Source organism: Nyctereutes procyonoides, unplaced genomic scaffold (genome assembly GCF_905146905.1).
Source record: "Nyctereutes procyonoides isolate TBG_1078 unplaced genomic scaffold, NYPRO_anot_genome, whole genome shotgun sequence".
Classification (NCBI taxonomy): domain Eukaryota; kingdom Metazoa; phylum Chordata; class Mammalia; order Carnivora; family Canidae; genus Nyctereutes; species Nyctereutes procyonoides.
This window is the reverse complement of record NW_026575043.1, coordinates 36,076,827-36,089,078: the sequence shown is the minus strand read 5'-3', so window position 1 is coordinate 36,089,078 and position 12,252 is coordinate 36,076,827. Positions and strand designations below refer to the sequence as shown.

At 39.3% G+C, this 12,252-nt stretch overlaps 1 protein-coding gene across 1 annotated transcript in view; it reads left to right on the top strand.

Moving 5' to 3' along the window:
• Positions 1-12,252, top strand: part of MAPK1 (mitogen-activated protein kinase 1) — a 117,536-nt gene that overhangs the window by 72,632 nt on the left and 32,652 nt on the right. The window contains exons 2-3 of the mRNA XM_055322726.1: positions 4,535-4,717; positions 6,888-7,077. Coding sequence (XP_055178701.1) covers positions 4,535-4,717; positions 6,888-7,077 — 373 coding nt within the window. The remainder of the gene's footprint in view (positions 1-4,534; positions 4,718-6,887; positions 7,078-12,252) is intronic.

Below are 12,252 nucleotides of genomic sequence, written 5' to 3'. Positions count from 1 at the left end.
GGCTCCCTGCAGGAGCCCGATGTGGGACTTGATCCCAGAACTCTAGGATCACGCCCTGAGCCAAAGGCAGATACTCAACCGCTGAGCCACCCAGGAGTCCCTAATTTTAGAGGCAAAGACACAGAGTGAGAAGCAGGCTCTCTCAGAGAGCCCGATGCGGGACTCAATCCTCCGACCAGGATCATGCTCTGAGCTGAAGGCAGATGCTCAACCTCTGAGCCACCCAGGCAACCCATTGCCAAAGTGATTTTAAAACAAAAGCTAGGGGATCCCTAGGTGGCTCAGCGGTTCAGCTCCTGCCTTTGGCCCAGGGCATGATCCTGGAGTCCCGGCATCGAGTCCCGCATCGGGCTCCTGGCATGGAGCCTGCTTCTCCCTCTGCCTGTGTCTCTGCCTCTCTCTCTCTATCTGTGTCTATCATAAATAAATAAATCTTTTAAAAAAAAGATAAAAAAACAAAACAAAAGCTAATACAAACTCCACAGTAAAAGATACATAGCAAAATAAAATACATAAAACAAAACTGAGAAATCCAAGGAGAAATGAGCAAATAAAGAATTGTGGAAGAGTGTAAAACAAACTGTTTGTGATCAGTCCTATGGCAGATTGTATAAAACAAAAGGAAATAACCCAACTCCATGGACAGGATCATACTTTCTTTTCAAGTAGGAGCCAACGAGGAGGATTTCATGCCTTCGCACTTAAAAGGGGGCAGTTGGTTATTTCATCACCTAAGTGTTGATACAGCTGGAGGGGTACGTTCACCATAACCCCTTCCCCCCAACAATCTTGGCTTAGAAGCAAATTTTTGGCCATGTTTGACTACCCTGTTTTAGTAAAACTAGAAATTTATAATGTTAATATTAAGCCAGTGTATTAAACTGTGTTCTCTTTTATCGGACTCATGCTCTATGATTTTAATTGCCCCAAAAGTTTTAAATTATAAAAATATTATCAATATTGGATAAAGTTGTTTGAATGACATGTCCCTCTGCCTACCAACCTGAAAATCAGTGGTTTTAGGCATTCATGCAGCAGACCTAAGCAAAATAAGATTTGAGTAGTGATTCTTTTACTTAAGGAAATAAATGCATTTCATTTCAAAGTATTGGGGGCACCTAAGTGCAATATATTAATGGTAGTGTGGGAGAATTGAAGTCGAATAAGATAAGGTGCCTCCTACAGTATAGTTTTGTGATGGAGACAGACAAATGCATCAGTAATTCTCAAAATAAGCAAACTGACAAATACCATATAGAAGCACAAACTTGAGAATAAACTTACTTGACTTTTTTCTATTTCTGGCACTTACTTGAGGAAACAAGAAGCAGTGTCTTATTGCCTGTCAGTGTTATTGCTTCAGTCAGTGAACCAGATACTGATTATTTTTTTAAAGATTTTGTTGATTTATTCATGATAGACACAGAGAGAGAGAGGCAGAGACACAGGCAGAGGGAGAAGCAAGCTCCATGCCAGGAGCCCGACATGGGACTTGATCCCGGGACTCCAGGACGGCGCCCTGGGCCAAAGGCAGGCGCTAAACCGCCGAGCCACCCAGGGATCCCCAGATATTGATATTTATTAAGATGAAAAGCTCTTATAGAAAAGATTAAATAGAATATTGATCATAAAGATAGTAGTAACATTCAAGTTTAAAATTCATCACCATGGGGTGCCGGGGTGGCACAGTCAGTTGAACATCCTGTTCCTAGTTTTGGTTCAGGTCATTATCCTCAGGGTCAGGAGATCGAGCCCCAAGTGAGACTCTGCACTCAGTGGGGAGTCTACTTCAAGATTCTGTCCCTCTGCCCCTCTCTGTGCTCTTTTGCTCACTTTCTCTAAAATAAATTCATCACGAAACTGAAGGCATAATTATTACTGTTTCTGCTTGGAATTCTGTTAAGTCAAACCTTGAGGTCAACTTGGAAAGAACTGGGCTCTGTATAAGAGCTATAGAACTCTCTCTCTCTCTCTTTTTTTTTTTTTAAGTTTATTTATTCTTTTTAGTAATCTCTACACCCAGTGTGGGGCTCAAATTCACGACCCCAAGATCGAGTTGCACACTTTCCCACTGAGCCAGCCAGGCACTCCTGGAACTCTTTTTGAAGAATACTTTTATAGGTTTTGTTATATGATTACCCAAATACTTTGGTTAAATACCTTGGGGAAAAAAAGAAAGAGCCCCTATGGAAAGCAATATGGAGATTCCTCAAAGTATCAAAAATAGAATTACCATATGATCCAGTAATTCCACTACTATTTACCCAAAGAATATTAAAGCATTAATTTGAAAAGATATGGGCACCCATGTGCTTATTGGAATATTATTTATAATAGCTAACATGGAAGCAACCCAAGTGTCCACTGATAGATGGATGGGTGAAAATGTGGTGTACATATATATATACACACACACACAGGAATATTACTCGAGTAGCCATTAAAAAAGAATGAAATTTTGCCGTTTGCCATGACATGGATGGATCTAGAGAGTATTATGCTAAGTGAAATAGAGAAGATAAATATATGATTTCACTCCTATGTGGAATTTAAGAAACAAAAGAAATTAACAAAGAAAACAGAAAAGTAGACTCTTCCTCCTACCCCCTTAAATATAGAGAACAAATGTTACCACAGGGGAAATGGATGAGGGGATGGATGAAATAGGTGAAGGGCACCTACCATGATGAGCACTGAGTAATATATAGAATTGCTGAATCACACACTTGAAACTAATATAACAGTACATTAATTATACTAGAATTAAAAAAAAAAAACTTTTTTCCAGAAAGGAAGGCCTAGGATGAGGCACAGAATTTAGCTTTGTTTTTTTTTTAAAGATTTATTGATTTATTGGAGAAAGTGCGTGTGAGTGGGGGGAGGGGCGGGGGGAAGAGAGAATCTTAGGTGGACAGCCTGCTGAGTACAGAGCCCCATGCAGGGCTCAGTCCCAGGACCTCAAGATCATGACCTGAGCTGATATGAAGAGTCAGATGCTTAACTAAGCCACCCAAGCACCCTGAAACTAGCATTTTTAACAAGAATGTCACGTGATCCTGATGCAGGGGTCTGAGGACCACAATTTGAGCAGCACTTTAGTTGAGCTGGGAGGCTCATCCATTAGTGGCAACCTATCCTTGCTCTGTTGTCCCAGATAGAGTGAGATAAAAAGAGAACTTCCTGAGAAAAAGATGTAAGCCTAAGGTACTTTTGATAAAGAGGGCCTAGGGAGATTAACTTTTTGGGTAAGTGAATTATCCTCTCTATAACTAAGGGAATCTTACCTGGACAATGTACATAAGAACACTGCTGTCCCTTACTTTTAAAACTATTGTGAAGACAAAATGCAATTATGTATATGAAGAGGGTTTTTTTTTAATGTGTTATAATTTTCAAAATTATGTAGTATTTATCAATACTATCTTAAAGTGTGATTTTTTTCCTTATGGCTTTTGTGTTTTATGATTAAAAACCATTTCTTTAAAAAGATTATTTATTTATTTGTTTGTTTATTTATTTATTTATTGAGAGGGAGCACAAGCAGGCAGAGGGGCAGAGGCAGAGGGAGAAACAGAGTCACCACTGAACAGGGAGGGAGCCTGACCCGGGGCTTCATCCCAGGACTGTGGGATCATGACCTGAGCTGAAGGCAGAAGCTCAATGGGCTAAGCCACCCAGGTGCCCCTAAAGACTATTTTATGTTTTTTAAAAGACTTATTTATTCATGAGCGACACAGAGAGAGAGAGAGAGAGAGAGGCAGAGACATAGGCAGAGAGAGAAGCAGGCTCTTCACAGGAGCCCGATGTGGGACTCAATCCCGGGATCACGACCTGAGCTGAAGGCAGACCCTCAACCGCTGAACCACCCCAGGCATCCCTAAAAACTACTTTAATATACATAGAACCATCATTTTTCCTCACCAAGAATAGTTTGCTTATCATTTATATGAAGGTCAGTCCTGGAACTGAGTGTACATAAATTGATTACTTGAAACAGTTAAAAAAAAAAAGAAGAAGAAGAAAGAGTCGTATCATTTTGTAAGTAAGACAGAGTGGATGCAAGCAATTGAGGCGCATCCTCTGGGTCCATTTTTATTAGGGATAAAGATGTGGTTGATGGTCTTTTGAATGTTTCTGCTGAGTCAGAGGAATCTGATACAACAATAGAAGTTGTTTTGGAGACAGAAATGATTACTCTCACCAAAATGCAGTTGCTATTAAAAACAATAGGAAAATGTTTTATGCATGCATGTGTGGCCTAAAACCATGTTCCTGGGTTTATGGGCATCGACATATTTACCAGGACTGGGCCCTTAGTTAAGTTTGATATTCAGTATGTGCTGCATTGTGCCAGCTGCATCTTTCCTGGCTTGAGGCTCTTGTGGATAATATACAGGGTACCTTCATGTATATGAACTAAGTATTTACCCAGAGTGCTAAATATTTAATACTTTACTGATCTTTATTTTTCCTGCCAAGATGTTCTGAAACTATTTTAAATGCCATCTCTCCCCTCCCCTATTTTTTTTTTTAGCTCTGCTTATGATAATGTCAACAAAGTTCGAGTAGCTATCAAGAAAATCAGTCCTTTTGAGCACCAGACCTACTGCCAGAGAACCCTGAGGGAGATAAAAATCTTACTGCGCTTCAGACATGAGAACATCATTGGAATCAATGATATTATTCGAGCACCAACCATCGAGCAAATGAAAGATGTGTATCCTTTTCAGACAGCTGATTCCTGTGATTGGTCACCTTGTTGAGGAAATGTAACCTGAAATACCTGAACTTACCAGAGTAAAGAAAAAGTACATAAAGCACATTAAAGGGGAAATTGTAATCTGCTGGCTATTTACTAGAAGACTTGTGTGATTTTTTCTCTTTGATTTATCAGTTGTCAACTATTTTTAGTGTCTTTTGGCAAATCTAATATTTTCTCTGTTTTAGTAAAGATTTTGTTAAGTGTAGTTATGGAAAATCTTAACACCACTTCCAGTCATTTTTTTTTCCATTCAAGGTATGATTTTTTATGGTAGAAAGAGAAGGAATCAACAGTAGACTAAGAAAGAGGGTTCCCTGCATATCACCTGGTCAAATCCAGACTGTCCTGATCTTAGACGGTGTCATTCGCCTCTAGGTCTGTTTTCTTGTCTTTAGTATTAAGGCACTAGCTTTCATGACCTTTTAAAGCTGACTTAGTTCTGAAATTCTGCTTTTAACTATAAGCAACATTTAGAAATCTGGACTAAGTAGGTCCAGAGGTTGTTGCCTGGTTAAAGACTGCATTTGAAAGATAGAAGCCTTAAGTATACTGAAGAGGATCTGCCAGAAAAAAAGTTACTGTTTGGGCTAGTACAGCATTCCTACCAGTTTTCCCAGTTTGCATTCTGCCCCCCCCCCCCCAAGGACAAGCAACTCACTGTCTCCTTTCCATTATTAAGCAGCTCTGTAATGAAGTTATTGTGTTGTTTTAAGTAAAATGTCTCCTGCTGCTGCCACCTGTTGTCCTTCTTTACCTTTCACTAGGAAAATCGAGTTTCTTTGAAGATGATTAGTTTTATTTTTTAATTTTATAAAAAAGATTGTATTTATTTATTCATGACAGACACAGAGAGTGAGAGGCAGAGACACAGGGAGAGGGAGAAGCAGACTCCATGCAGAGAGCCCGTTGTGGGACTCGATGCTGGATCTCCAGGATCACACCCTAGGCTGAAGGCGGCGCTAAACTGCTGGGCCACCGGGCTGCCCTATTTTTTAATTTTTAGAAAAGATTTTATTTATTTATTTGACAGCACAAGCAGGGGGAGTAGCAGGCAGAGGGAGAGGGAGAAGCAGGTTCCCCACTGAGCAAGGAGCCCAAACCTATGTGAGGCTTGATTCCAGGGCCCCAGGATCATCACCTGAGCTAAAGGCAGACTCTTAACTGACTGAGCTAATCAGGCACCCCTCAAGATGATAAGTTTTCAAATCATGTTTCCTCTGAATCGCAGTGTCTTATCTAGCATGAATCTGTAGGGGACATAAAATATTTTCACAGAAGTGAATGTGTAAAAACACTGCTAGTGAAAGCTAAAGAGTTTTATAATTCAATTTCTGTAAGGAAGAAATCAACCAAAGATAAAGTTCTAGGTGGCTTAGATACATGGATATGCAAGAAAGCAAGAGGAGTAAAATGAGCTCCTGGTAGGAATGCTGTACTAGCCCAAACAGTAACTTTTTTTCTGGCAGATCCTCTTCAGTATACTTAATGCTTCTATCTTTCAAATGCAGTCTTTAACCAGGCAACAAAATGAGCATGATTTCCCCGGACTCTCTTTATTTAGGATCTTAATATTAATTGAAGGGTCAAGCACACAGAAGGCTGAATTTAGTAGAGATGTGTTCTAGGTCCTATTTCCATTGGTTTTATGGTTGATTCTTAAGGACAAGGAGGGGGTGACTTGACAGGGGTAAAAGAACAGTGACATTAGAAGTTGTTGCTGGGCCAAAGAGAGGATGGGATGTATGATGCCTGCTGGCCACCACCCTCTTCCAGCCCTTTCCAGTAATCCTGGGAGAGAGTTTGTTGATGCTGGACAATTTGTAGGACTAGGAAATTCAGACTTGAAGATTGGCCAGTATTTCTGTAACAGCCTGTCTCAGCTCACTCTAGGCCCATTATTGGTCACATCAGTCATATATTAATGCCTGTTGTTTCACAGGACCTAAGAAGTGGTTCTCTATTTCGGATTTCTTCAGTAGATATACCAAGTTTTCATCATTTCTCATTTTCCTTGCAGTCCTCATGATATAATAGTGGACTGTTTGTGGAGAGGGTCCATTTTGTTTTCAGTGCTTTGCTAAGTGTAACCAGCCAGATACTTGGTTACCTTAACCTGTCTAAACAGATATATAGTACAAGACCTCATGGAAACAGATCTCTACAAGCTCTTGAAGACGCAACACCTCAGCAATGACCATATCTGCTATTTTCTTTACCAGATCCTCAGAGGGTTAAAATATATCCATTCAGCTAATGTACTGCACCGTGACCTCAAACCTTCCAACCTGCTGCTCAATACCACCTGCGATCTCAAGGTCAGCCAGGTTATTTACTCTCAGGGTGATATATATTGGAAAAACTCTTTCACTGGGGCATATTTATATTATTATATTTAAAATCACACCAAAAATACATGGAAACATTTTAATAGCCCCTCACCCCCCCCCCCACACCCACCCATCCAAGTAAAGAGTGCTATTCCTGTTCTCCATCTGATTGTTCCTTCCTCTCCAAAGGTAACCACTATAACATATTGGTATATCTTCTTTCAAAGTTTTTGCTTTGCTCTTACTTACATATGAACATTTATGCTTATATATATAAAAGCAGGATCATATGCATTATGTGTAAGTTAAAAAATCATCCATTTCATTGGTAACTTTTTTCTTCAATAAATTTTATACAAAGAACACTCAGAAAACAGAAAATTCAATGTTAATGACTTTAGTACCTGACTAAGACATCCCCAATAAATAGGGAAACCCTAGATCCTTACAGTCCTCAGAAGTCTCTTAAAAATGAGCAGCGTTGGCATATGTATATTTCTATTTTAATAGTAGCAGAGCTAAAAGAGGTGGGAAATCTCCAGATGTATTAGATAAGAGGGGATGTGGATTCAGTCTGATAAAAATGCATGTGAATCCAAGAAGACATATATAAATGGAAAGATATCCAGTGTCTGTGGATTGCAAGACTTAATACTGTTTAGAAGGCAGTGCTCTCCCATATTGATTAAGTCAGGATGATCCCTGTCAGAGCTCAAGGTGGCTTTTTTTTTCTTTTTCTTTTTTTTTTTTTTATTTATTTGACAGAGCGTAAACAGGTGGAGTGGGAGCGCGGGACACGCAGGCTCCCCATTGAGTAGGGAGCCCTATGCAAGGCTTAATCCCAGTGCTCTGGATCATGACCTGAGCGGAAGGTAGACACTTAGCCGCCTGAGCCACTCAGGTGCCCTCTCCAGGTAGCTTTTTTTGCAGAAATGGACAGGCTGGTCCTGAAATGCATATGGAAATTCAAGAGTCCCAAAATAGTCAAAATAATCTTTGGAAAGAAATTGGAGGGCTTATTACATTTCTTGATTTCAAAACTTACTACAAAACTATAGTAATCAAGACATTCTGATATTGCCATAAGAGTGGGGCATATAGATCAATGAAATAAAATTGTGAGTTAATAAATAAACCTGTACGTTTATGATAACTGATTTTTGGTGTGAGTGCGAAGGTCATTCTTTTCAACAAATGATCGAAGTGCTGGGACAACTGGATATATGCTCATACCATGTATAAAAATTAACACAAAACAAATCAAAGACCTAAGAAAAATATTTTATAAGAGTTTATTTATTTGAAAGAGACAGAATGTATATGAGAGTGAGCATGAGAAGGGGCAGAAGGGGAGGGAGACAGACAGACTCCCTGCTGAGTGTAGAGCAGGAGCCAGTTACCAGCCAATCCCAGGACCTCATGACCTGAGCTAAAGTTGGATGCTTAACTGTGCCACCCAGGTGCCCCTAGATACGTAAATTTAAGAGCTAAACTAGAATAGACTTGGAAAACATAGGAGTTAATCTTAGCAATCTGTGTTAGGCAGATCCTATTAGACGTGACACCAAAAGCACAAGCAACAAAATGAAAAGAAATTGGATTTCATCTAGATTAGGAATCTGTTACAAACTAAACCATCAAGAAAGTGAAAAGACAACCCACAAAATGAGAGAAAATATTTGTAAATCCTGTAACTGATAAGAGACATATTAGAACATATGAAAAACTCTTGAAACTCAACAACAAAAGATAAATAGCCCAGTTTAATATTGGGCAAAGGATCTGAACGGACATTTCTGTAAAGTTATGCAAACAGCCAATAAGTACATAAAAAAATGCTTGGTATCATAAGTCAGTAGGGAAATGCAAGTCAAAACTACAATGAGATACCACTTTATACGCACTATGATGGTATAATCAGATAATATGTATTGGTGAGGATTCCACCCCTTGGTGTATACCTAAGTAAAATGAGAATGTGTTCACATAAAAACTAGCATACAAATATCTAAAGTAGCATAACAGTCCAAAAGTGGAAACAATTTAAATGTATTTGACGGTGAATAAATAAAATGTGGTAGATCCATACAATGGAATAGAAGGGAATGTATGTAACTTGCTACAATGTTACATTATAACATTGGCAAATCTTAGAAAATTATTCTGTAAGTGAAAGAAGCCAGTCACAAAAGATTACATATTGTGTGGTTCTGTTTACATGAAGTGTCTAGAATATACAAATCTGTAGCAACAGAAAATGGATTAAAAAAAAAATCCTAGGGATTGCGGAGGAAATGAGGAGACTGCTAATAGATACAAGATTTCTTCTTGTGGTTACAAAAATCCTTTAAAATTAGGAGGTGCTAACAGTTGTGTACCCTGTGAGTATAACACCAAAACCATTGAATTGTATACCTTATGTGGATGAATTGTATGGTATATGTCTCCTAGTTATTTAAAAAGGACATTTAGGTATATAGCAATGATCATTTCTTGGATTGCAGTTTAACAGCCATTCCTGTGAGAAGCCCATAAAAATATACCTGGCAAGGGAGAGGGAGGAGTGTCTGCCCCTGCAATCTGCAAACCGATAGGTCAGAAGTCTGATAAATGATAGATGATTGTAATAATATCTACTACGACTGAGATACTGAAAAGAATAATGTACAAATGCAAAGGAGAAAGGTGGGTTAGTTCTAGCTGGGGCTTTGAGCAGCATCAGGAAGCAGGTGGTGTCCATACTGGTCCTCTAAAGACAGGCAGGCTTTCGGTGAGGGAGTGACTGTGTTGGGCAAAGGGTATCATAGTAGACAAAAGGAACAACAGAAAGAAAGGTAAGAAGTTAAAGGATTAGTGCATAAACACTGAGGCCCACTTTTTGTGGCTGCAGCTTTGGGAGTAATTGGAAGTCGTTGTCACTAAGCTGGAGCTGTTGGTTGGAGGTAGGTCATAGAGAATCTTCTGAAACTATCTTAAAAAAAAAAAAAGTTAGTTCTGTTACCAGGTGGTCACTCAGCTTACTCACTGTCATTTAGTGTTTAAAACAGGGTGACCAACATCCTGTGAGATGTGGTAAAAGGTAGGTATCTTCTTACATTACACACAGGTTAGACTCTGTCACCTCTTGGGATCCTACAGAGTTAGATTAGATTCATGTCTTACATGGGGGTGTAAACAGATCCTGTCCCACCAATCTGCAACTAAAAGCCAGGGAGGCACAAAAGGAATATAACTGCTTGTAGGAATGGCCACACTTCATTGGCTCTTCATGATTTTCTGGAAAAATTAGGTATTTTTGTGTCTCCTAATTCTTTTTTATTTTCTCTTCTTTTTACCATAACTCTGTTATGACAGATTGCTTTTTGTTTTTAGAGAGACATTATCTTTTTTTTTTTTTAAGACTTTATTTATTTATTCAGAGAGAGAGAGAGAGAGGCAGAGACACAGGCAGAGGGAGAAGCAGGTTCCATGCAGGGAGCCTGACGTGGGACTTGATCCCAGGTCTCTGGGATCACTCCCTGGACTGAAGGCAGCGGTAAACTGCTGAGCCACCCGGGCTGCCCAATTGGAGAGACATCAGTATTTCCAGTATGTAATATTTTGGGGGAAAGTTGACTCTTAACTTTTGTTTGAAAATGCTCATCCTTAAGAAGAAAACAAACAAACAAACAAACAAACAAAAAACAGAACCAGGCTACTTTGTTGTCTATTCTCTGTTTCTGGGCTTGTCTTTACCTAGGGCCATTTTATTCTTACTCACCAAAATTTAACACCCACGTTGATATTTGATACATCTGTGTTGTTGGCCATCTGCACAATCCAAGTATTGTTTTCAAAACTCAGTATAACAGACTCAAACACAATAGGATAATTTAGATATTTACAGCAGTACAATTCACCCACATTTTGAAATATACATATGAGGCATGCTTCATTCAATGGGCATATAAATATTGAGAGAATCTCATTGTAAAGATGAGTATGGTATGTCATCCCTGATTTGTCATGGTGAACATGTCCGAAAGGCAGGTCAGGGTATGGTGGCAGTTCAGGTGTATATATGATGGTTGAGAGAGCGCCAGTGGGGAAAAGGGTCTTTCCCTGCTTGCCCTCTGAAGTCACTGTATATCCATCACATCTTCACTACTTGGGGGTGACCATGATACCTGTACCACAGGCCTCTGTGCCTGGAAAATTGTAGCCTGTGATCTTATCTTTTGTTATTTAGGGTTTTTTGAATTTTCAGGTAGACAGTCCTGTCGTTTCTTTTTCCATTGGCTTCTGTATTACTAAACTATTTCTTAGTCTTGAGCCCTTGGGATATCAGCTGTTATTAGTATTTTAAACTGTTAACTTTTGACTCTCATACTAGTCAGGGTCAGCACCAGTAAGATTTCTCTCGTTTCATTAAACATGCTTTGCACTTGTTATCTGAAGCTCTGAGACAAGTAGATGTTGACCTCTTAGAACCCTTCTGGGAGCCGAGCCCCTCTTAGAGGCTCCCATTTTATTTCTCAGGGCCATAGAAACACAAGAGTTACAGATCCTATTTGGAGATTCTGCTAGCATATTTCTAGTGGAACTACCAGGGAAATGAGGTCTCTAGCAGTCTGTGTCCTTAATGTTTGCTAGACTGAGCCCACAGAAATCCCAGTTGGAGTCTCAAGCGTGCTAGGATCACAGTGGTTGTGGTTTTCAGTGTGCCTGGGAAAGAAGACTCTGGAAAATGGGAAATGAAACCAATCTTTGGGGTTTCCTTTGTTTAATGAAAATCTGAGTTTACACAGGCTGTAAAATAGCCAGGTAGGAGTGCTGGAGGTCATTTTATGTTTCTTGTACCATATCCTGCTTGTCCACAATGGACAATGCCATAAAAGTTTAGCAAGCCTTCAGTGTTGTAATGTTACTGTTTTGTATGTTTTTTTAATCATAGGAGCTTTTCATTGATAACCGTGAATAGAGTGGTAAAATCTTTTAGAAGTCCGAACTCTACATCTCTCTCTTTATTTTTAAAATTGTAACCAATGACTTTTTGAGAACCTGCTGGTTCTATGTCCTTTGCTAGATGTGGTGGATACAAATAATAAAACACGGTCATCCTTACACCAACTCAGTATTTTGAAAATTGATCACTATAAAAGAAAGGGATGAAATGTCTTTCCT